The sequence below is a fragment of the Mesoplodon densirostris genome, chromosome 15 (assembly GCF_025265405.1).
Source record: "Mesoplodon densirostris isolate mMesDen1 chromosome 15, mMesDen1 primary haplotype, whole genome shotgun sequence".
Taxonomy (NCBI): Eukaryota; Metazoa; Chordata; class Mammalia; order Artiodactyla; family Ziphiidae; genus Mesoplodon; species Mesoplodon densirostris.
Window position 1 is genome coordinate 82,747,648 of NC_082675.1, and position 27,423 is coordinate 82,775,070.

General features: G+C 37.3%; 1 protein-coding gene across 2 annotated transcripts in view; it reads left to right on the top strand.

Annotated features, from left to right (window-relative positions):
• DOK6 (docking protein 6) overlaps window positions 1-27,423 on the top strand; it is a 411,999-nt gene that overhangs the window by 240,800 nt on the left and 143,776 nt on the right. For both annotated transcript variants that reach the window (XM_060119271.1, XM_060119272.1), the window contains exons 4-5: window positions 7,253-7,372; window positions 24,732-24,921. In XM_060119271.1, the coding sequence (XP_059975254.1) occupies window positions 7,253-7,372; window positions 24,732-24,921 (310 nt within the window). The remainder of the gene's footprint in view (window positions 1-7,252; window positions 7,373-24,731; window positions 24,922-27,423) is intronic.

Here is a 27,423-nt window from a genome sequence, read left to right on the forward strand (position 1 = left end):
TGCTTGGAGGTTTTCTTGGTAGAGAGGAAGAGACTAATTGGCCTTTGTGTTTGTTTTGGTGTTCTGTTTCTGACATTAAAAAGTGCCCTACACACAGCAGCTTAAACCAACACAAATTTATCATCTTACAATTCTAAAGGACAGAAGTCCAACACTAGTCTAACCAGGCAAAAACTAAAGTGTCGGCAAGGCTGTGTTCCTTTCTGGAAGCTTTGAGGATAATACACTCCCAGGCTCATTGGGGTTGTTGGCCAAATTCAATTCCATACTCTGAGCAATTGTCAAAGGTTTTTGTAATAAATTTGGCCCTGTATAGAGAAACAATTTCGGAGCTCTGTGTGGTTTCAGGCACAGTCTTCGATTTCGAACCACGGCACCGGCAACACTTCCATATTCCAACACAGAGCTCTCCTCTTTCGTGTTTTCCTTTCTACTCCCAAGTACCTCACGATTGCTGCGTAGAAAGGAATTGCTTTTAGGCCTTATGAGAACATGATTAAGAGCTCTTGATGGTGCCTCTTTCTCAAAAAGTTCCCTGCTTCACAAAAGTTCCTATGAGAAGCTTAGGCACGCACATCAAGTTTTCAGTTGGTGTCTATTAAGAATTCCACAGATTGGAAAGTGTTCCTCCTAGGGCTGGTTTTCTATCACAAATGCACTCACTCTGGAGCTGACCTTCAGCGTTAGTGCAAAGGACCCCTTTCTACCTTGCTTTCTTGTAATGTTTTGACATCATTTTCCCATCATTCTCAGGCTATTTGCAAGTGTTCATTTGTGTTCTTTCTTATTTTCTCTGATTTGCTTTAAGCTCTGTGTCATTGACTAACCTCCATATTGAAACATTTTGCAGCAAATTCTTGTCAGGCTAAAAAGCAGCACATTCGATGGTTCTATCATTTTTTGCTGTTTGTCACTCCTTACTTTGGAAGACAGACGGGAGCGATTTTCTCTTTGGCCACATCTGAAAGCCTCGCCTCACTCCTCTAATTCACAAAAGGAGAGAATGGCAGAATAAGACATGCTATATTGAATCCAAAAATGTGATGTATCAATCTGTTAAATTAAGGAAAATAAGTTATGATTATGTGCATAAAAGATCAAATAAACTTAGGTAACTCATTTCCTTGGCTCAAAGTTGACCTTTTCTAAGATTCCATTTCCATATCGCTATAGAAAATAAAAATCTTGCCAAGTGTTTATCATATATAGGATCAAAAGGAATATATACAAGTCTTCCATTTTGGCATAAATACCACTAATGAGGCTAAAAGAAAAAGACAGTTTATTAAAATAAGAAACCTTTCGAATGTGAGATATTTTAGAATTACTGAAGTTTGATAGAGAATCATATTTGAAATTTCTCTCTTCCCCTTCCTAATCAAAGATCTGTTTTATCTAGACGAGCCAGCTGTGAAGAGTAGAAGTTATAATCTCCACTTAAAATGGGGATGAATAAAGACTTCAAAACATCCAGCAAGTGACTACTTCCCAAATTATTTTCATTTGGTTCTAGAATGTGTATTAATTTCCAGGAATCAGTGCAAATCACATCTACTTACTTGTTCCACATTTATTTATTAGTTTCCATATCCAGGTGCTGCACTGGCTCTAGACTGACTAAATCAATGTCTCCCTGACTCTAGTATCAGAATATAGTTGGGAAAGGCAGACAAATAACTCAGGGATATAGGGACTATGATCGAAGTATAGACAGAGTGAAATGGAAATGTAGAGGAAAGATGTCAAATCCAAACTTGGGCCTGAAGGAACTAAACAAAGAAGGGCGTATTTGAAACAAGTTTTAAAGGATTATTAGGTGTGAGGGAATGTGGAAAGGAGCAAATTAAGGCACCTCAGGGACAGGAAATAAACGTGCCTCTTACTTAGAAAAGAAAACTAAATGTTCCACATCTCAGAACTGATCAACCCTACCCATCTGACTTCAACAGACAGGGCTCTTTCCTGTGAGCTAAACACTCTTCCCGTCTTTGCTGAAGCATGCAGTTAGGGTTTAACTGGTCTCTTGTCTTCCTACGCCAGAAAAAGTAAGAGAAAAAGAAAAGTCCATAACATATCAACAAGGCCAGTTAAATAAGAAGTAGGTGCCAATTTTCAAGAATGAAAAAAATGTCATCAAAATATAGTATATTTTAATAGCTCTATAAATTTCAAATGACAATAAGAGATCTTTGTAGCAATAGTCTACATCGGGAGATATTTTTCTTCACTTCCCAGCAAATACTGAAGTATTTAAGACTTCAGTAAATATAAAAACAACATTTGTCAGCAAATTATAGCAAATCTGCCCAGCAAATAAGAATTACATACACTTAAGAATTCCTGGTTTTGCTGATGACAAAACGGTATTATCTTACCTACATTTTGCTAAGATTATTAATAAAAGCCAAATCCAGTGAGGACTAAATACAAAAATTTATTATTTCCACACAAAACTAGTCTTGACAGCAAATTACCATGAAACTGATTCAGTGCCATTTTTAATTCTGCTATATGATTTTTGCTGATAGCCTATTTTCTGTAGATGTGATGACCCTTTTTCACTGTTTTCAAATATAGCTCCTTTTGGATCATTTAACTTTCAAGTCGTTATCCTAAGGCCTAAATTTAGTGAAAGTAATAAAGCTTAAATTTAATCATTTATTCAATAGGCATTCTTAAGAGTCTGCTATGTAAAGATCTCTTCTTATTCAGAGGAATTTAGCCATAATTCTGCAAATTCTCCCTAGAATTCTGCAAAGAAGTGCTGGAAAGAAACTCGGGAGCAGCCGTCCATCTTTGACTGTATCTCTACTTAGCAGGGTCCCTGATCATCATTTTCCCTACAGTCTCATTATTTAGTTTAGTCTCTCTTCTCTGTTTGTCTTGTTATTCCCAAACATCTTTCAGGGTTTTTTTCTTTTGGAAGTTACCAAATTTGTTCATTTAACTAATCCTATACATAATGAAAACATTATTTGGGTTTCTGTTCTAGAGAAAAGTTATTGACCTGAATTAGGAATTCGAGCATAGCTGCAAGCTATCCAAAAAAGACATCTAAGTGAGAAAGCACTTCCACCATAAAGAGAAAAACGTAGAAAACGTTGCAGAACATTTTATGCCTTTATTCCTCCATAAAGAAATTGAATTATTTACACATTATGTGTAGACCAAGGTAGACGCTTGAAAGATAAAAGACAAAAGGCACTGAAATTATGGGAAAATAAATATTTTAAAATACAGTGGGTTTATTAGATTATTGCATTCGTATTTAATCTCCTCAGTTCTGTGAACACAGAAAATGGAAAGGTGAAAGATGTAAGGTAATTCAGAGAAAAACACTAGTTAAATAATGATGGGACAAAGTAAATTAACATGCAATAAAAGATATTAAAGGACTTCAATACATGGAGTTTGCCTAAGAAAAGAGCAAAGGAAAAGCACAGCTATAATTATTTGTAAGGTGACTGTCAAAAACAGATTTTAAGCAACAAAGCCTTGTATAATAAACAAATCCAGCTTGTCTGCAGCAAAACTGTTAGATCAAGTATGCAGACTACAAAGGTTAGTACTTTTGAGGTGAAGGTTTGGGGCTGATCTACCTGAACTAAATACTACAAAACCGGGAAGAGGACAGACAGAGTGCTGACTGCTTCTCAGACTTTACTCCTTGAACTCAGGGCCGTCCCTCGCTGGTCACAGGGTGTCACTGTCGCTGTCCTGGATGTGCCTCTCCATCTCAGCCCCGACCACCCTCCTCAGTGCGGCCTGGGTCCTCCAGCACATTCACACAGAGACACGTAACGCCCCGTCATACTCTCACACAAATGCCTCACACACTCACATACTCATACACAGAGCCGTGTACTCACAAACACACACTCACAACTACTGTCACACACTGATGCACTCTAACATACTCATATGCACACTGCCCCACGCTCACATACACTGATACACACTCACAAGCTGATACACAGACACACACCCATACACACACTCACACACACTCCCTCTCCTTCCTGCTCGCCCTGCAGGTCCCTGATCAGGTTCCCTCTGAGCTGCTCAGCCTTTGTCCTGGTGCCCCAGCTCCTACCGGCTAAGCCACAGCCCTTCAGAGAACCACACACCAGACTCTCCTGCCCACCCACCTGACTGTAAGATTACTGAGAACAGAAACTGTGTTCTTCCATATCCTCTTAGCACAGTGCCTGGCTTATAGTGAGAAAATGTTTGTTAATAAAGAAATGAACCCTTGATGATTCTGATCTGATCTGATTCTTCTGAGCCGAATTGCAGGGATGTCTCTCTCTCTTTCTCTTTCTCCCTCTCTCTCTCTCCCTCTCCTTCTCTCTCTCTTTCTTTCTGAAATAGTTTATAATTCAGTCTTTAATATGACTATATCTAGTCTAATTGTATTACTCTTGCTATGTCTCTTCATACATGCTGGTGTAGTATTAAAATGCAGAAGCGGGGCTTCCCTGGTGGCGCAGTGGTTGAGAGTCCGCCTGCCGATGCAGTGGGACGTGGGTTCGTGCCCCGGTCCGGGAGGATCCCACATGCCGCGGAGCAGCTGGGCCCGTGAGCCATGGCCGCTGAGCCTGCGCGTCCAGAGCCTGTGCTCCGCAACGGGAGAGGCCACAGCAGTGAGAGGCCCGCGTACAAAAAAAAAAAAAAAAAAAAAAAAAAAAAAATGCAGAAGCGTTGCAATTCTCAAGATTGGCTGCAAAAGGCATCTTTTCCTGCTGGTGGAAGCCCAGGAGCCCCTCTCATTGCTGTGGAGGCAGCCTGGTGGCTCTGGTCCTTACAGAAACACAAAGTTGAGTTCTACTCAAAATAGTCAGCTCAGGCCTCCTAGAAGCCCTTTACTTTGTGGTTGTTTTCTTTATCTCATTCAATCCTAGGACAAAAGATTTACTAGAAGGAGTGAGGGACATATTTCTTTAACCTCTGGGCATGCACTGACTTAGTATTTAAAGGGAACATTGTGACCCAGGTGCTTTGTCATATTTCACACTTTTAATTGTACCACACGTAGTGGAGCAGATATTCTTCTTTCCATCTATGGGGTCCTGGAAGTACTCGCAGGTAGAGTCATGCAGATGAGATGTTAATTGCATGTGATTTCACTGATGATTGAAGGTCATGGAGTTCTGAGAAATAGTCAAAACATCAAAGGTAAAAAGAAAAAATGTAGCCATATTGTCTCCCTTAGCAAAAATATCAAGGATTTCTAGAGACATGGCATGGAAATTGGCTTAAGCTTTTGATCTGTTGTTAGAAAAGCTTTCAAAACTTTCATAAATTTTAGAAGTCAAAATTCATATATCTAATGAAAATTATTTTCAATATATGCTGTTGTTGCTTGTGTAAAATTTTTCTGTGAAGGCTGGCATTCCCTCACCAGAAGAAAAAACCTTTTTTTTTTTTTTAGAAAGCTGTGAGCCTCAGCAATGCCTTTTTATTGTATTAGAGGCCCTGGGATCAGAAGGGATTGTTTTCTGGGTTCATGAGGAAAAGCCCACCAGCCAGACAAGGAGCCAGGCCTGGCCCACATGAGAATCTGCTTTCTTCTTGGGCACATGCTGTGTCTGACACCACAGAGGACAATCCCTGAAGGACGCAAACCATAGCTTTTGCAAGGAAAAATCACTTTTGTGATTTGAACATCGGAAGCGTTATTTTCGTCAGAATAGAACTCCGTGGGAGACTGCGTGTTCTTTTTCTTTATTTTCTAACAACATTCTATGGTCTTGATAAAACTAAGAAAAAGTGACAAATACGGCTTGACATCCCATTGATCAAACCCATTTTTGATGCTAAGGCGCTGTGACAGAGCACGGCGAGAAAGCATTCCCCAGGTTTGACGACGCTGGCTGTGGAGCAGAGCCGTTGATACTCATATCCTCGGAGTCAAGAATACGTGTCACAGATGGCGTCTTTATGGGGAGTTCAAAATGCCAGGGCAAAGGCTGCAATGTCATCCACAGAGGGGGGCAAGAGGTTTGAAGGAAATCTATATTAAACTGCTCTAGTACAGACTTACGCTATGTGAAAAAGTCAGAAATTTCTCTGGATGAGTGTCAGTGGAAAGCTCTTATCCAATTTCTGTGCAGTCATTTGGGGGCTTGGCCCAAAATGTCTAACCTTTCGGATCTCTGCATATAAAAATAGTTAGAAGGCTTGTGTTCCAATTCTGTCTTGGTGCTGACCCATGATAGGATATGAGACCCAGTTATGACACTAATCCTTAGTCATCTCATGCACAGAGGGCTTATATTAGGATCAAATTCATCCATGATTGTGAAAGCGTTCGATACTACAAGATTTTATGTAGGTGTAAGGTATTCAAAGGTTTCAAGCAAAGAAAAACCGCAAATATAGAGAAGTCGGGAAGTAATGGGAATAAAAGGAGAGTGATCTAATCAATATCTTAGATAATTGGAGTTTTCTTTTTTTTTTTTTTTTTTTTTTTTTTTTTGCTGTACGCGGGCCTCTCACTGCTGTGGCCTCTCCCGTTGCGGAGCACAGGCTCCGGACACACAGGCCCCGCGGCCATGGCTCGCGGGCCCAGCCGCTCCGCGGCATGCGGGATCCTCCGGGATCGGGGCACGAACCCGTGTCCCCTGCATCGGCAGGCGGACTCTCAACCACTGCGCCACCAGGGAGGCCCTATAATTGGAGTTTTCTAAAGGGGAAAGTTATTTTTAATATCCTCTCCCTAAATTTTTTTAAGTGAGGATGGTCTACTTTTGAGATTTGTAAAAGGAAATCGATCACATTCTTTTGCTGATCTATGATCCACTGCAGTTCAGAATGACGGGGATCAGACCTTCAGTCCGCACAAATCCAAGCTACATTCAGGAGTGCAGTCATGTGTTTAATCTAGTTCGACATTTTTCAGCTATTCACTTATATATTTTTATTTTGTATTTAATTTTTCCAAGTAAATTCTTTCCTCAAATTAAATCAATCTAAAATATACTGGATAGTAAACAAATCTCAGTCTATTATTTATAAATAAGATAAAGTGCATTGGAATAACTTAAAATAACTTTAAAATACAATGTTATAATGTCAAGGGAAACAATTGTGGAGATTGTTTTATTTCACTGCTTAAATATAGCTTTTTAGTTTTCTTAAGGTAGATTTTTTAATGCTCACCACTTACCTGGGAAACTGGTTCAGGAAACATTCTTTCTCCATCATTCCTATCTAGCCTTGCCTGACTTCCATGGCATGTGCTCATTTTCAGAGCTGGAGGCCGAGGAGTGGTGCAAGCATCTCTGCATGGAGTGTCTGGGGACCAGGCTGAATGACATCAGCCTCGGGGAGCCTGATCTCTTGGCGGCAGGAGTGCAGCGGGAACAGAATGGTGAGTGTGCGTCTCCATCCTTCCTTTCTTTTAAAGTGCACTGGGAGTTATAGAACTTTGAAAGTGGAAAGGACCTCACAAATGTTTCAGACCAGTCCTAGGTAAAGTAAACTGATCAACCTCAGCTGTTAAGGGACTTTCTCAAGACTGCATGCCAACTAGAAAAATACTAAGGTACAATCCAGGTCCCCTGCCTTCTTGCTCTGTGACATTGTCATTTATCTCAATAAATAAGTTATCTCAACAATAAGTTTATTCATTATAAAGAATCTAATTCCCGCATATACTTTAGAGAAGACCTGAAATTATAATAACATCCAATGCCATCCAATGCTTTTTTAGGTTTATTTTGTTTAATAATCCTAAATTGATAAAAAGGGTTATATGTGCTTTTAATATATAGTAATTATTTAGTTAAAGAAGGTAGTATTTGATACATTTAAATGATGCTCTAAAAGTACATGGTACCGTAAAGGAAATTGGCAGTCTTACACACACACACACACACACACACACACAATCATGATCACTGAGACCCTTCAATGTTTAGCGTTAAAAGGAAAAACTGGGCCTCCCTGGTGGCGCAAGTGGTTGAGAGTCCGCCTGCCGATGCAGGGGATACGGGTTCGTGCCCCGGTCTGGGAGGATCCCATATGCCGCGGAGCGGCTGGGCCCGTGAGCCATGGCCGCTGAGCCTGCGCGTCCGGAGCCTGCGCGTCCGGAGCCTGTGCTCCGCAACGGGGGAGGCCACAACAGTGAGAGGCCCGCATACCGCAAAAAAAAAAAAAAGGAAAAACTTAGCTGGAAGGATTTCTTTTCCCCAGGAAGTACCTTCCACGTGGGTGAATTTCTCTCTTTGAGTCCAAGGCCATGGACATAGCCATTGCTCCAAGCTCTTCGAGTCTACATACACTTTCTTTAAAATGCTTCCTCAAGTCCAAATAATAACATCTTTCCTTTGTTTCTTTTGGCCATTGAGAGCTAGCTCAAACTTTTTAAAAGAGTAATTTATACCATAGGACAACATGAAAGCCATAAATCTCGACAGAATATCTAAATTAAAGACTCTACTATTGCCAGCTCAAAAATCCCAGTGAATATGTGTTTACATGCTGCCTGGAAGAGAAGCACACATACACAAATTGGCACAATTTGTTACTTGCATTCCCCGATTTTGTCACTTCCTAATCAATAGACCTCTCCCGTAAACATGATAATTCCATTTTAAGTCTGCCCTGAAATAACTACCAGTAGTCTATAAAATCCTATGCTAAAGACTAAGAATGCTCTTTAGCTAACTTGAACCCTCTCCCTTGAGCCCCAGGATTGCTTTAGGGACACACCTGTTCTTTTTACTACATGTAGGGAAAATATTTGTTGTTTTAGCTAACTGAAGTATTTTTAAAAATAATATTATCTTTTAAAGCTGTCTTTTCATAGTTTTCAATCATAACACCTCTTAATATAAACAAATTCTTTAACTTCCTAATACATGTTTTAAGTCATTAATATGTTCAGATTGGAATCAATCCTTTATGAAAGATTTGTCATCACAGATTTAGGTTTTTTCCTTAAGGCATTTTAGTGTTAAATTCTATAATTTCTTATTCATCAGAAACATTATTTTAATGTTTTACCAGTGATATGCTGGGATTTAGTTTGAAATTTCTCCTCAGAGATGAGATACACATGCATGTGTGGAGAATTGATGTAATAAATTACATTATGGTGGCTTGTGGTGATCTTGTGGTATCCCATCATCAAGGGAAGACTCACTGCTCAGTCCTGACCACAGCATTTTTTTTCTGACATTCAAAATTGCTACTTCTCCTCTAGTGTTTTTCTGACTCTTCAAACAGCTTGGCCTTATTTACTCTGAGACTAGCAAAGAGTAACCATTTGTGCAATTAATTTTTAAATGTGTAATGTATGTTGCTAAGATAAAAGTGGTTATTGATTAAATTCTTTGCTATAATCATTTTTCATCTAGTGCTGTCAGCTGCTTTCCTATTGATTCAGGATCCCACATAGTATAGGTGAAAATAAGGGAACACAAGTACACACACACACACACAAACTTATTCTTAGACTTCAGATAACACTGCTACAAAAGAGTGCATACTAAGTAGACATTTGGAGCTTTAAATTCTTACAACTTGCAGAATCTTCACATCTTTCAGTTGTATTTAAGATAGCCTATGCTGACCTTAGAAAATATTAATGTAAGGTGTTAAAATCATAGTTATTTAGAAAGGAGTCACAATACATAATACCAATTCTAGAAAACAAATGTTTCATGTTAATCATTAATAGCAGAAGTAAGCATCACAACCAAGAAGCGAGTCACTTGTGTGAAGTTCCTGCTGTTACAGTTGGAAGTAGACTCAAGGATATGTCCATTTTGCTATTGATACAAGAGATCATTATCCAAAACAAAATGGAAAAATAACCTCAGACTTTGCCGTCTGGTTAATGCAGAGTCAGATTTGAGGGTTTTTTTTCAGAACCAAGAGTCCCTGCTTATGAATGGTCTAGAATTGGCATGAATTCCTACTTTTAGCCTAAGAATGTGTGTATAACCTTTCTGCAGAAGCAAAGCAGTATTCCAGTGTTGTTTCTAAATTATTTACTTAGGTTGCCATAGTATCCATGCTCCCTACATTCCACTCAGAGTCCCTTTTATGTCACTCACTCATTCATTCTTCACCCATCAAACATTTTTGAGGCTATGCTATGCAAGAACTAAGCTGAGGAAATGTAGAATTATATAAAATAGGGCCATTACTTTTAAAAAGCTCACAGAACAGTGAGGGAGACAAACCTACAAACAAGGTGTATTGATCAATGTTTTTTAAAATAATGCTGTGTTCTTGGTCACACAAAATCTCAATAGCACAGATCTGGAAGTGTGTCTTTATCATTCATGCATAGGTGGGTTGGCTAGGGTTCATTGGATTTAGGCTGAGTAATGCTGAGATTGGCTCCAAGCTGCACATGATGTCTACATCTCCTCCGTGTATATCTCTTCCTCCTGATGCTAATGGCTACCTAAGGCATGTTCCCAAAACAAAAACATTAGGGCAAGAGATCAAGCCCAAACTTGCAACATAATTTAAGTCTCTGCATTTGTCATGTCCACTGACATTCATTGACCAAAGCAAATCCTATGGCCAAGCCCAAAGTCAAGGGGTACAAAAGTACACCCCACCTGTGAGGCCATGACATGAGTTAGAAAGTCTGATCTAATGTGGAGAGGAAGTGAAGAATTGAGATAAATGATACAATCCACATGCTAAAATAAAATTAGAAGTGCTATGGTATAGGTATGATCAGTTCTAATCAGAGCAGACTACCTTTAAAAAAATACTTATTTTTTATTCCTCTAAATAAGCCTTCTCAATCAGGCAGGAAGTCTGAAATTCTTAATGTCCATCAGTAATTAAAGCCAGTATTAGCAGGCCTTTTATTCGTTTGGAAAATGGCCAGTTAATGACAAAACAATAACACCCGTAACAGTAAAACTTTCTCTATTTGAAGGGTCTTTTCCCCAGTTTTTCAAAAATGATTTGGGGTAAGCCATATTCATACGTATACACATACTTTATGACTAGTCATGAAAGAGTGTTCCAGGTTATTTTTTTTTTCTTTGTCCCTGGGATAACACTCAGCAAAACCAACTTTTGCATGGGGAGAAGAAATTTCACATACCTATGTTTGAGCTTCCAAATGCCATCCACACACTCCTGTATTTCCCAAAGTGAGTTCCAGGACATACTGCTCCTACTACTACTATATGCCTTCTGCAGTGAGGGAATCAGCAGAGTGAATGTAATATTATATAACACTATTGTGAGTTAGATTGTGTTCCCCTCCAAAATAAGAGATGTCAAAGTCCTAACCCTCAGGATGTGACCTTATTGGGAATAGGATCTTTACAGAGAACCAAGTGTAAACAAAGTCATTAGAAAGAGCCCTAATCTGATATGACATGTGATACGTCCTTATAAAGAGGGGAAATTTGGACACAGAGATGGATGATGTGAAGAGGCACGGAGAGGAGATGGCCATGTAACTTGCGTGGTGCATCTACCAGCCAAGGAAGGCCAAGGATTGCCTGCAAACCCCAGGAGTTAGAAGAGACGAGGGAGGATTCTCCCTCTAAAGCCTTCAGAGAGAACCTAGCCCGGCCAACGCCTTGATTTCAGACTCCTAGCCTCCAGAACTATGAGATAATACATTTCTGTTGCCTTGAGCCACCCAGTTTTTTGGTACTTTGTAACAGCAGCCCTAGGAAATTAATACCAACCCTATATGATGGTCACCATATGCATGGGCAGAATACAGCTGTTGAGAAGTACTAGAATAAAGATCTTTTTAAACTCTGTATAATGCGGCATTTCCCATACTCATTTTACCTATCTGTCTTTTTCTACGCATAACCCCTGTTCATAGCTTGTGGATATTCATATCTGTTCCATGAAACAGGTTGGAAAACGCCAGTATAACCAGTGGAGGTGCTTATCTACAGGGAAAGCTGAAAGATGACGGTGATGGGAGCAGCCATCCTGGCAAGAATAAGATGATACTCATGGATGTAACACAAAGTCCTGAGTGGGCCCTAAATATGTGCCTTCTCACCTTATCTTGTACTGCTAATTCCATTCTTTGATTGCTGTCGACATTGCATATAATCAATAAACTAGGTCAAAACACCACTTTTCCCATTTGGTCCTCAGTATGTGCTACAATGGAATCAAGGCCAATGCCAAATATATTTCTACCTCTCTTTGAAAGAGATGATTCAAGGAAAGCAAGGGTGTTTTGTAGTGCTTCCCTCCCTACACCGCCAAATCTAAGTGATCCATTGTCTAACTCTGGCCATATCGTTACAAAGTGAGATGCATACTGGGAGAAATATCTTGAAGCACCAAAGGACCTGTCCTCTTTCCTTTGCCCTGGAAACATGCCCTATACAAACACAATGATAACAAAAATGCAAATTTCAGAAACATTTGTAATTATGTGAAAGGAGAAGCTTCTGGGGAGAATGCTGAGTCCAGAATTACTGGTATCTCCCAACTACAGGCAAAAAGAGGGACTTTGAAAATAAGGTAATGCCTTGCCCTTACCCTTTCCCTGGGAGTTTGAGTGGACACAGACACATGCTTCTATCTCCTCATGTAAATTGGAGGCTACTACAAGAACAAAGACTAGAATTTGATTCTCTGCATGGAGTTTGATGACAAGCATAGGAAGAGATGGAGAGATGTGGTGGAGAGATGTCAGCAGAACCTAGCAAGGTGTAACAAGATAAAGCTACACCTCAACTGTCTCAAAACTGATATGGCATGGATGGGGTGCCCAGGCTTCCTGTTGGCCCCCACTGGACCCCAGATACTCTCTGAAAGCAGGACTTGCTGTGTCACAGGAAAGCAAGTGAAGTAACTCCATAGGGAGATGGGTACATACGAACCAGATAAGAGGACCATGTTTCCTCTGCTGACACCTGGGACTATATCAGTTCTGAGGGTTTTCAAATCAGCCTGGATGAAACGAGGAGGAAGCTCAAAGATTGAACTTTGATCAGAAACTGGGTTAAGTGAGTCCTCATTTGACAGAAAACAAACACAAATATACACACACAAAAAGAGGAAAGAAAAGAAAACCTCAGTATACACTAATGAGATTTCTTTTTCTTTTGTAATGCTATGAATTTTATTTTATACATTTAAAAGCATAATTCTGAGAAGAGTCCATGGCGTCACCAGACTGCTAATGTGGTTTGTGGCTCAAAAACAGTTAAGAATGCTGACCTCAAATTTGTCTCACTCTTCTGTGCTCTGTTAATTCAGAGCATTCATGTGGTCCATTATACTTTCATACCAAAGCTTGTTTAGATTCGGGTAGTACAAATTAGCTTCTCTAGGGCTTCTCTTCATGGACCTCCTGGATATTGTGAGTTCCCTTTGAGTAGGTAGGAATGTTTCCTACCATTCTTGTACTTGGCTTCTGCATTTCTTCTTTCACTCCAATTGTCTAATCCTGTGTTTCTACTGTATTAGACTCTCCATCCTTTTCACCGGCAGAATAAAACCTTGTATTTCTCCCTCTGGATATTTCAGTAAGTACTGAGTTTTTTGGACCCCAAACTCTGATTTCTTGAATGAGTTTTGCAACTTTCTGGCTCAGTCCGGGGAACTCCATTTCCTCTCCCTCCCACCAGTATAAGCATTCAGGGGCCGAGATTTCATTTTTGATACACCCAACTTTTGGTGATCCATTTTGTTCCTGCTACAGTAAAACTATGGTGTCAAGCTTGAAAGTCAAACCTGTAACCTGACGAACATATGTTGCCAAACAAACTTAGTACATCATCAAGTTCTGTCCTACTTCTCATAAGCTCTGGGGCCATGGTCAAGAGACTGAAATGCTCTAAATCTGATTCCTGCTCTTTGGGATGATACTGATAGTACACGTCTCATAGGATTGTTGTAAGGATTAAATAAAATATAGCATACAAAGCAAGTAGAACAAGAAAGTCCATATTTCTCTGGAATATTGTGCATGTCTCTGTCACATTCACATCAAGTGTGTGTTAAACAAGGAAATTCTGGGCCCCCAGCCACACTCCAAAACAAACATCTCTGGGACGTGGGACCAGATATCTCTATTTTAATAACCCCAGGAACCTAACATGCACTAAAGTTTGAAAACTCAGGGTAATAAACTGTTGATTATAATCAGCTTCAAAACATCTACCAGTGATTTTAGGAATCTCTTGCAAAGTTTCTTGCATTTCTTACAAAGTTTCAAAATTACTGACATAAATTTAATCATAACATCCTTGTAGTATCTTCTTAATACCTGTCTACACTGTAGTGATAACTCCTTTTTTACTTCATATAGGTTATTTTTGGCTTTTTTTCCTGTAGTCAGCATCATCAGAGATTTACCTATTTATTAAACCTTTTTTTCAGTATGTTTTAAAATGTATTAATTTCTTCTCTCATTCACTATGACTAATCACTCAGTTGCTCCACAGTTTTGGATTTACTTACAGGTTCTTTTTCAAATCTTTTGAGGTGGATGTTTAGAGCATCAAATTTTAGCCTTTCACTTTAAATATATATTTTGCAAAGCTCTACATTTTTCTTTGAGCACAGTTTAAAATCCTAACTGTAGTAATAACAGTCCCAGAGCTCAGATTATGATATAATAAATGTTAAAATTGGAGGGAATAGTGTCAGGGGAAATGTTTTTTAATTTCCATCTGCCATAAAAGAAAAAATCAAAATATTATCTCTGATTATAGGCTTTGTAAATAAAATAAAATTTTGTATTACTTAACAGATTCAAATTACCCAGAGTAACTTAACAAAAAATAGAAAACCTAAAGAGCCCTATGTCCATTCAAGAAATTTAAATTTAAAAAAAAATTTTTTTTTAAAAAGAAATTTAAATTAAAATTATACAACTTCCCATACACGAACTCCAGTCCCATACAGTTGCACTCTTGAATTCTATTTAAAGAAGAAATAATATCAATCCTATGCAAAGTTTTTTGGAAAACAGAAGAGGAGGGATGATTTCACAATTCATTTTATGAAGCCACTATAAGCCAGATACTGAAACCAGAAAAAGTCAATGCAAGAAAATAAAATTCCAGACAGATATCTTTCATGCATATAAGTACAAAATCCTTTTAAAAATTAGAAAATGGAATATTAAAGTAGTACTTAACAAGATAATACACTCTGATCAATATTGGTATGTATGCCAGAAATGCAAAAAAAATCCCAGAAATCAACCATTATGTGTCACTACATTAATAGGTCAAGGGAGAAGACCAAATGATCATTACAATTGATCCATAAAAAGCATTTGATAAAATACAATATGCATTTATGAAAACAACTCTCAAAAACCTAGGAATAGAAGGGACTTTCGGAAACTGATGGACATCAATGTAAAACCTTCAGAAAATAGAATTCTTGAAGGTAAAATATTGAATGCTTTCCTCGTGAGAAAAGGGAAAAGATATCCTCTCTCACCACTTCTATTCAATATTCTACTTACTCTACTTAAGGTCCTAATTTGTGTGATATGACAAGAAAAGAAACTAAAATTATGAAAATTAGTAAGAAAATAAGAGGTTAAGATAGTGTACCTTGAAAACGCTAAGGAATCTATGAGAAAACAACTACAACTACCTGAATTCAGTGATGTTGCAGGATAAAAAGTTAATATGTATGTATTTATATGTATATATGTGTGTATAAATATTATATAGATATAACTTATCTATATAAATATAACATTTACACACATATATATCACATATATATTATCAGTGAACAATTACAAATATGATAGTATCATTTATAATACCATTTAAAAAAATCACATACTCAGAGATAAAATCAGCATAGACCTCTACTGTGAAAACTAAATACTGCTGAGAGAAATGAAAAGACATCTAAATAAATGTAGTGATAAGCCATTCATGATTGGAATAGTCAATACTGTTAAGATGTCAGTTCTCCTTACAGTAACCTATTGATTCAACACAATTCCAGTAAAAATCCTGAAAGCCAGGCATTTTTTCTAGAACTTGACAAGTTAATTTTAAAGTGTATTTGGAAGGCAAAGGACCAACACTAGCCAAATTATCTCAAAAAGGAAGAACCAAGTTGGAATGTGTACCCTTTCTAATTTCTGGACTTATTATAAGTGACAGTAATCAGGACAGGATAGACAAATAGGTCAGTGGAACAGAACAGAAAGAAAATGATCCACATATATGGATCAGTAATTTTTGACAAGGGCACCAAAGCTCTTTTTCATAAGCTTATTGGTCATTTTGATGAGAAAAGGAATACTTATTTAATAAATAGTTTTAGACTGACTGGATATCTATATAGGAAACAATGAACCTTAACCCCTACCTCACACCATACTCAAACATCAATTTAAGGTGGATGCAAATTTAGGGTAGGCTAAGATTTCTTATATAAAACACTGAAAAAAAACTGTAAAAAGAAATAATTCAGGCTTCATCAAAATTCAAACCTATGCTCCTCAAAAAACACCATCAAAAACAGTTAAAGGGAAATAAATAAAAAATAAAAATGGAATGCCACAAACTGGAAATAAATTAGTGCCGTGCTGAGCTTCTGGCTCACAGGAGGCTACTAAAATAGGCAAAAATAACCTACAGTGTTAGAAATCAGATCAGTAGTTGCTTCTGGGGGCCATGGGCAGCTGGAAAATAGCATAAGGGAACTTTCTGAGGTGACAGAAAAGTTGTGTCTTGTGCATTTGTCAAAACTGAATAAACATAAATAAGATATGAACATTTCATTGTGCTTCAATATACCAGTTACTGTAAAAAATAAAATGCTAAAACTGCTATGAGTGGGTAATATAATATTTAACCTTTCAGTAACAAAGGACTTATTAGAAAAATTAAAACTATTTTCCATTTTATGGCCATAAATACCATAAACAAAATTAAGGAAACCTGAGATGAAGTCTTTGTCATAACATGGTAGGAAAAAATTGTAGTATATAGAATTCTTAAAATCAACAGAGAAATAGTAAACCTAGTTTAAAAATCTGGCAGAGGACATTTATGTAAAATGAATATATAAAATATGTTTTTTAATTGGAATATGGATTGGTAAGGAATTTCTGGAAAGCAATTTGGCAGTATGTGGTTCTTAAAAGAGTTTATGGCATTTAATCCAATAATTCAGATCTTAGTACCCAATGTAATTTAATCAAGGGTATTAAAATGATCCAAAATGTATATATAAGAATAAAGTAAACCCTATGACTCAATACAAAATGAGTGAATTTTAACAAATTAAGCTGAAAGTTGGTTATTTTCTTATAGCCTAATTTATATCAGATAAGTTGACTTAACTTCAATATTCATCAAATAGATAATCATTAAATGAAATATGGCATAGCTATACAGTAGAATATTATGCAATCATTAAAATTATATCCCCAAGGAATCCTTAATAGCACCTGAAATTTTTATACTATAGTAAAGGCAATATAAAGGGTTCAGTACTTTATATTCTGTATGATAATAAATACAATATATGTGAATATGTTTGTATATTAAGATACACATTACTTTAACAGATTATCTATACAGTATAATAGCAGTTGAATTTTTAATGATTTTCTGTATTTACTACAATGAACATGATTTACTTGGAAATGCAGATAAAATGCTGTCAACAGTAATTTTTTTGTAAAAAAATAAATTAGTTCCTGGGGGATTAAAAGATATTACTGTTTTTTTTTTAAAGTGCTGCCATTTGATATAAGAATTGCAAGGATTCCAATTCACAGTGTCCATTGAGCAAATGGCACCTGGCAACTGCATTTATTGCTATTGCCACGTTATAATAAAATAAATTTTGACAAATTTCAGTACTCTGGTGGAAATGGAGTCACAATTTCTGAAGAGTTCCACAAATTTTGACACTCATAAATCATGTTTTGTTTCATTGCTGGCTTAATTGCATTATACAGATCTCAAGATGTGTCTAAATGTGCAAATATTTGCTTTCTCAGTGTGGCTCCATTTCTAAGGCTGCTGAAATTGAAGGCTGACCACTGCAATATCCCAATATTACAGCCATTTGGAGACAAGAATGTAAAGTTCAGAATGATCTTGAAATATCGCATTATTTTCTGAGTAGTATCTGGTTCTATTGAATTTTGTGGCACTTCATATGACCATTAAAAACAAAGCATATTGTATCAAACAATGGGGTGAACCTAAATTCGAAATTGAGATGAATACTCATTAATAAATTCCAACACTCCCAAGCATGCATTTAGTTTTTCAAACACCAGATTCTTGTGGACTTACTAATTAGTGGTTAATATTAGACCAATAACTCTGGTCCTTTGACTAAATAACATTTAGTAGACTGTTTATTAATTTAGTATTAATATTAAAATTTCATGTGTGGAATTGGTATGTAACAATTGTTAAATATAGAGCCTAGAGCGGGACTTTCTTGCTGTCTCAGAAATGTACTGCAGCCCCAGATTGGTGGATAATGGGTGAAAAGCACCATGAAATTCTAAAGAGCAGGCTGGAAGATTAATTGAGGAGGATTCTCTCATAGGAGAAGAGCAGAAAGGAGGGGGTCTGTCCCCCTCCAAGCACGATGAAGGGGGAAAGGCAAGAGAACCACTCATAGAATTTGGATTGTTCACCAGATGGGGAGGTTGATCTCTCACCCAGGCTGCCAGAGCTGTAGAATCATCTAGTCCTGACCAGGCTGGTTCCAGAGCAGTGTGCACGAGAGTGTAGGGGACAACCTGAGTTTAGAGGTGTAGTGGTTATTCTTCTCACCATGATGAATCTGCGAGCAGGATACAGGATGCGGCCACAGCTGTTCATGGTGGCTAAATAAGGAGATAAAGGTTATCAACTGGACAACGCTCATTTCCACATTTGATGGGACAAATAAGTTTGGGTCTTTTAATGAATTAGCTGCAGTAATAAATTTAACTGAAAAGATGTCTTCCATAACTATCAATATTCTGATCACATGAAATTTTGAGAAAAAAATTGAATTATCTTGCTATAAAATAACTTGTTAAATCTTTAAAATTATTTTGACCAGTAAGTTGTATGTAGAGTGAGTTTTACTTTATGGAAACACTGGTTGATAGAAACAACTAAGTGAAATTCAAAATTATACATCATCCAATCTTTCATTTAGAGCTATTTTTAATCATTACATAACCATATATATGTATATAAATATTAACTTTAAGTTATTTAATTTAATAATATCTAAATATTTTAATTAATGAACTTTAACAAATATTTAAGTCTCTACTATATGGAAGACCCTGGAATTGAAACTCAGAAAATTAGGGATGTCACCAAATTGCTAAAGAACACTTTTTTTATTGTGGGGCTTCTCCTTTTGAGCCATACTTGGATTTTAGGAAGAGAAGGTAAAAGTATGACTTTACACTCACCCACTTAGCTGAAGTTATTATAAAGTTTAACCTCTCCCCATGGAAAACCTGATGGTTTTAATATTTATGAAGCTCTTATTTTTCAGATATTTAGGTGTAATACTTAGTTCCATGTTCCATCCTTTCTTTTGACCCAACCTTCAGACCCACAACTTCTGAAGTATCAGGAGAAGTGGGATAGACAGAGGGGGATAGACTGCTCAGCAATCAGCTAACAGCTAAAACTTACAGGACCTTCTGTGAAAAAAGAATGGACTGGCATCCAATAGACATTTCCCAAATTTATTTTAATTAATCAGCTAATATACACAAGATGTATTTTATATTCATGCAGTCACAGATACTGAGTGTTTACTAAGAGGTAGATTCACAAAATTATTCAATACATAAATTCCAGAAGTCTGTTTTTTTTTAATATTTCAATTTATTATCAAGGAAACTTCGCTGAGCTGATATGTCTGTTTTTCAGCATGGTTCTCCTTTAAAACCAGTGTTCCATCTCTTCTGTTACAAGATGGAAATTACCAAGAAACTGGTTGAAGGGTTCATCATCCTTTTGTTTTCTGTTCATTTATTTCTAGTCACTGGAGGGTATTTTGCTTCATGTCAGAAACCTCATCAGTGATTCTCTGCTTCCTGCTGCAGCTGCAAGCTCCACTTACCTCCACTTGCCAGGCTCCAGCTAATATTATATTGGGTTAGTTCCTGCCCTAAACAAGATCTATGTAAAACCTCACTGGCTGAGAAGGGAAGGTCTCCGTCCTTCTCAGGGTCTCCCACATATCACCTAGGGTCTCACTATCCCTTTTCCAGGACCATTTCTCCTGAATGTAGCTACCCTTTCTCGCCAGATCTTGTCCAATTCAATTGGACCAAACCTTGTTTTGTAGCCCCCTAGAGACTGTTCTTGTGGTTGTGACCTTAACCCTGTGTCAAGGCCATCTGGGGCATGGTCTCTTCCTTTGGACCTCTTAATCCAGCCCTAGAGTAAAACTGCCCTGGTAAGTGCAACTGCAGATTCAACAACAGTAAGCATCTTTGTTGGACAGAGCAATTCATCTTATAAATATTTCACCTTGTTATTGTTTTGACCATTTAAAATAAAATTATGTTTTCTCATATATCTATCAGCCATTATACAAACCTAAGTTTTACCAAAATACAGTTTTATGGGCAATGTGTTTGGGATTTTTCACTCTAGAATTCTATAGTTTATATGTGTGAACACATTTAAAACTAATATTTTTTACATAACCTTTCAAAAATTTATTTCTTCACACATTCACCAGTCTTCACAGGACTTTATATTTTATTCATGTTTCAGGATATTGTTATCATTATTTAGACAGCTAGTTTCTTTTCTAATTCTTTTGGCTACTTGGAACTCTGCTGTTTAGTGCTTCTTTATGGTGTTTTTATTGTAATTGTTGATGATCTCAAAAGGACATACTTGGAATATACATATCTTGCTGAATTGTAAACTATCTTTCATATACCCCCTTTCTTTCTATGCCTCTCTCCCTTCTTTATCCCAATTGGCATAAGAACTCTTTCTTAACAAGTCAGTCATGAGTCAGTTGAGATAGGATTAATTTATTTGAGCAGAGATTAGAAAACAATTTTGAATAAAATGTGCTGATTTGCTCCACTGGAACATAGCATCACTTTTCAAAAGCATTCCTCATGGTTTCTCGGATGCTGCTACTTCCTTGGCAATATTTTTTTTTTTACAACTTTATTGGAGTATAATTGCTTCACAATGGTGTGTTAGTTTCTGCTTTATAACAAAGTGAATCAGTTATACATATACATCTGTTCCCATATCCCTTCCCTCTTGCGTCTCCCTCCCTCCCACCCTCCCTATCCCACCCCTCCAGGTGGTCACAAAGCGCCGATCTGATCTCACTGTGCTATGCGGCTGCTTCCTTGGCAATATTTTTAAATGAGTTTCACAAATCGACACTTATCAAAGTGTGGTCCCCAGAGCAGCAGCATTAACATCTCCTAGGAACAAGTAGAAATGTAAATTATCCAGCCCTGGCGTAGACCTACTGTATCAGAAACAATAACGGTGGAGGCAAGCCAGCCATCTGTATTGAAGCAAGCCCTCCAGGTAATTTTGATGCACACTGAAACCTGAAAACCAGTACGCTAGGCAGTAAAACCCAAATGCAGTTTCTTAAATAAAAAGGTGACATGATCAGAGATTGGTTTAAAAAACCTGCCTGATAGAATTATTTCACAGAGGTAAACATTTTTAAAAGTCATTTTAATGGAACCAGTTTTAACTATTTCCTACTGAAATGATCCAATGGAAAACATAACAAGTTTTAGTAAAACAATGTGTTTTATGTTACTAAGGGCATAAAATAATTTCTTCATAGCAAATGCAGAAACCTTCCTTCCATTAAAATGGAATTCAAAGAAGTATAATTTGCTAGATGACTTGATGTGCTGCCCTTATCTTTATGTGCCTGGTTTTCTGCTGGATTAATTAGCCTACGTTTTCATTGAATCTCAAATCCTTGGAAATCAGCCATTAGAGGAAGATAAATTTTGAATATTTAAAAATTGAAAATAAAATTGTTTAAGGTAATTCCTTTCTTAAGATAGAAGAAATAGCATCAAAAAGAAGGTAGGAGCATTCTAAACCATAACAAGAAGGGGTTACTTGAGTTGCCAGGTTAAAAAAAAAAAATGTGGGAAAGTAGAAGGCAGGCCAGAGACAAGGGATCCAGGTATGGTTCACCTGCTTTGTGCTGTCTAGAGGTGGCCCTGGAAGGACTCCTTAGGGGAGTTATCCCATCACTCTGAATTTGTTCGTAAATGAGCCTCAAAGACTTTGTTGTGTAGAGCCCTATGTCATGTGACTCATAATAAATTCATGTATTAATTATTTTCCAGCTTTCTCCAATGGCCATTGTGATGACTGTACTTTTTCTGTTTTTATTACTGTTAGGTTTTATCTGCTAACATTAGAGCACGCAGACATTTCTGTGAAAACGTTATGGTTCTTCTGGGTCCTCTGAAATACTCTGTAGATTATGTGCAACCTTTCATGGAACATCCATTTGAAGGACACTCTATGTCAGGATCATTTTCTTGTATGCTCCGTTTTTTCAGTTACAAACAATGGGTGTGAATATCAAGGGTCAGTGCAGTCTTAAGCAACAGTAAGATTGTTTAATGATGTTTATTATTTCAGTATTTTTTTAAAAGTGTTGTTATTTCTTGGCATTTTGGCAGTGAGTCTTCCGATGCTCTCTTCAGACTCCGGGATTGATGGAAAGGAAAGAATTTAGAGGACTGTTTCACTTTCCGCTTTTATAATGACAATATTTTCCCTATGCACAACATATGCCACTGACATGGTTAGTTCCAACTGTAGAAGCTGAACTTCATCAAAAGTGTCTTGAGCAAAGAAAAGAATATTGCTGTTCAGGCATTAACTGTAGCCCTGAGTCACTCTGTTGGGTCCAAGTTTCATTTATATTCTCATATTAGATCATACCCTTTTGATTTACTTGTAATTCCATTGGAGAGGGGACTGTGCTGGGAAAGTGAAGGATGTATTTAATGCTGCACGTAGATACTTGCACACAAGAATTTTAAGGTTTATGGAACATGTATGTGTCTATGTAGATATAGATACAGCCTTTTATTGCACATAATTAATGGGACAATGTTCTTCATTTTTCAGCTATAGAATTTGTCTCATTTTGCCTTTTCTTTGGGAAATAATTGTGAAACTATATACGTATTGCTTTCATGGGTCAACAACCTAAGTAGAATATTGAATCATTGGATTATTTTTGGTCCCAGAATATCTAGGCACTTGAACATAAATATTGTCCATATGGTTATTAAGTTTCAAGCTGTCGTGCTTAAGTTAAATATAACTGATTTTGCATCAGAAAATCCTTGCTTTACAAAATACCTGCCACTGAAAAGATTCTATTATACGGACAATTCCAGCTCAGTACCAGCAAACATACAGTGTTTAAGATTGTAGCATCATGATGGATGATAGCACATTTCTAAACATCTCAATCCTTTACAGACTGCAGCTGCACAGTTATGCCTCTCAAAATAATTCATGCAACAGCACTGCCTTTAAAGCACTATTCACAATTAAATTCAAACTCACAAAGATGTATCTGCCAGTAATTCTTAAACTTTTTGTTATCACGACTCATTACTTTTTTGGAATTCCTCAATTCTTGCAGCCCATATTCATCGTGGGATATATTTATTTCCTTCATACAATTAACTAATATTTATTGATCATTTACTATAAACCAAGAGTACAGTGCTAGGAACTAAGGATACTTTATAGGACACTTTGTAGGTCATACCAAGTTCTTTACTTCCTGGAACTTACCAACTAACCTTATTTTTCAAAATAAAGTCATCTAATGCATTTAAATGGAGATCAAGGGCTGCAGGATTTTGTGGTAAATCCTTTGAGATACATGAAAAGTTATAAAGCAAGGTTTGGAATCATTGCCGAATAATCAGATTTTCAATTTCAAAATATCCAGGAATGAAACAGTTATGTGCTTTTATTTTGCATATCAAAACAATGTCTGAAGTTCTGCTGAAGGCCATAATGAATGTCTGCAATTATTATAAGCTGAATTTGACCATGAATATTCTGTGCTTTGAGAGTCAGTCTGAGTGGGCATTAAATACTTCATGCCTCAAAGGTAAAATTGAGTAAGTTTTTGTGTAAGTTAAAGAAGACATTCCTCGCAGAAATTATTTCTATGACATCCACTTAAGATTATGTGAAGAAGCGGACAGTTACGCCATTTGGGCAGACTCCAATTAGTTTTTTGCCCTTACGGTCCCACTGTACAATTTAACAATTTAATCCCCACCATAGAGAATGCATGCAACAAAAAGTTGAAGAATGAGTGAATGGATTAATGATTAAGAATACTCTGGGCTTCCCTGGTGGTGCAGTGGTTGGGAGTCCGCCTGCCGATGCAGGGGACACGGGTTCGTGCCCTGGTCCGGGAGGATCCCACATGCCGCGGAGCGGCTGGGCCCGTGAGCCATAACCGCTGAGTCTGCATGTCCGGAGCCTGTGCTCCGCAACAGGAGAGGCCACAACAGTGAGAGGCCTGCGTACAGCAAAAAAAAAAAAAAAAGAATACTCTAACTCCTTTTCCCATACAATAGAAAAAGGTAGTGTTTCACAGTATATATCTATGTTACCAAGGGACACGGTAACACCTTCTGAAGGCTGTAGGTAGGTATACAAATTCATACAGTGCTGCCATAAAAAGTTACACCTCTTTTGGCTTCATTTTCTCCATCCCTTGTTTCTTTGCAGAGCGATTCAATGTGTATCTTATGCCTACACCAAATCTGGACATTTATGGCGAATGCACAATGCAGATCACTCACGAGAATATCTATCTCTGGGATATCCACAATGCCAAGGTCAAGCTGGTGATGTGGCCTCTCAGCTCACTGAGGAGATACGGGCGGGACTCAACATGGTTCACGTTTGAGTCAGGAAGGTAAGCTTTGAGCACAGAAGCCACAGGCAGGAGGTCGCGGCCCTCCTGGAGCAAAGGTTCTGTCCCGCAGTGCCCAGGGTGGCCGTTTCATTTCCATGAAGGGTAGAGATCACCAAATATATATCAATAATTTCACATTCTTACTGATAATCTGACTAAAATTGTGTTAATTCTATGGCAGGTTAAGTACCCCATTCAAATAATTCCCGTCTCTTACTCTGGCATCAAACCAGTTTCATAATTATCTTTATCATACAAGATCTTTGTGAAATTATTACAATATTATATTTGGGGTTCATCCTCCTATATTTTTGGTGCAATAGGATCTCCATAAAATTCAACATGTCCTTGCCAGCATTATAATTGTGGGGTTTTTTTAAAGGAAAATATTTTGAAAGGAGTTTTATATAAAATTGCTTAAATACTACCTTTTAGGTTTGAGATAAGTTAATGCAATATTCATTTACCCAGATGTTTATGTTAATAACATTAATTAAGTATTATTAATTCAGAATGACTGAAAAAAAAGTTGGCAAATCCATAGTTTATGAAATGTGTAATTCAGATTTTAAATGTAGTATGTCAAGACAAATACATTGGTTTCTTGATCACAGCATATGGTTGGAATCCATATGTCTAAAATGAATGCTTGCTTCACAATCATTATTCACAGGTATGGGTTTAGACGTGAGCTTCAACCAACTGAATCAACGTCATTATGCTCTGACCCCTTTGTGATATTGTTGTCACACATCCAAGACAAGACTTAGGGATTCTATACAAGAGGTGTTTAATGTATTCACACTTGGGGACATGATTTATCACATTCTAGAAAGGAATCTGTGGCCTTATAAAGTAATTACAGTGAAGTCACTATGTGACTAGATAGATAAATTATAATAGTTATACAACAGAATATTACCTACCCATGACACACAACTTGGATGAATCTCAAAAACATTGTTGTAAGCATTATGTGTAATTCCATTGGTAGGAAATTCTACAGCAGACCAAACTAATTTACAGTGACAGAAAGCAAATGAATGGTTGCCTAGAATTGGGGATAGGGAGAGAATGGACTCTAGGAAACACAAAGGAACTTTGGGGGTGGTGAAAATGCCCTGTATCCTGACTTTTGTCAAGAGCCATGGAACTGTTTATAAATATTGGTGTGCATTGTTATATGCAAATTATCCCCCAGTGTTTTTAATGTGAAAAGAAAAAGTGGGGAAAGAAAGTTGGAGGGGATTTACTATTCTTATTTTATATACTTTCCCACTGTTTGAGGTTTGACAATGAGCATTTGTTACTTTTACAACAAAACACTTCCTCTGGAAGGAATGGGGCCAAGGAAGGGGAGAGAGCCCCAGGCATTTTCTGGAGAGGGGGTCTTGAAGCTGTGAGGTACAGCCAGGCCTTTATTCCTAGGTAGGCACAGTAAAGTCAGAAGTATGTTTTCATAACCTGAACAGGCTTTGCACTTTTTACATTTTTCTTGTAAGTCTCCATTTTTTAATACTTTATATCATCTGATTAAAAAGTTAACCCAAACTTTTGAGGGAGTAATTGGAAAGAAAAGCTTAAAATCACTCATAATTTCTCCATCTTGAGAAAATGGCTTCTAATATTTTGGTTTACTTCTTTCCAATATATTTTAAAATCAGCATATTTTCACTTAACATTATATTGAGAAGTAATCTCTGAGTCCTTTAAAATCAAGATTTTTGTGGTCATATGGTATCTGAACATATGGCTGTGCTATCATTAATTTAATATTAGGGTGTTTCCAGAATGAACTAGTATAAATAAAGCCACACTGATGGACCATCTGCAAAAAGATGTGCAAATATCTGATCATTTTCTTAGCAGAGCCTTTTTCAAGAAGAATTACTGGGTCAAAAGCTGTGAACATTTTCAAGGTTCTTCACAATATAGCAAATTGCTTTCAAGGGAAGTAATATCAATTCACACACCCTCTAAGGGTGCAAAAGAGCGTGCTCTTCTTGACCCCATAACCACAGCATTAAAATGATGATTTAAGATGTTTCTATTTTGATAGAGGACTTGGATATCTTGTTATTTTTTTTCTTTTCTCCTTTGTTTCTTTATGTTTGGAGGTGTGTCCTTGTGTTCATTTCTATGTTTTTCCTTCTTTGAATTTTGGGTGTCCTTTGCCCTTTAATAATTGGGCTACTGACCATTATTCTGTGTGTCTAGTTTGTAAATTCCAGAAGATCTCACTCTTATTAAAGGTAGCCAAGGGCAGAAGGTTTTGTCCATGTGTGATCCAGAAAAATGAAAGCAGGACGCTGTGTTCCCTAGGTCAGAACTGGGAGAAGCTGGGAGGGGAATGGTATGGGTGATGACAAGTGACAATTTAAAGGAAAAATTGGCAGGTAAGGCCCGACCTGTCATCCTAGTGAATGTTGAGCTGAAGAATGACATTTTCTGCGTTTTATTTTACTAGCTCTTTGTACAAGGCACATCATTTGGAAGCAGTTT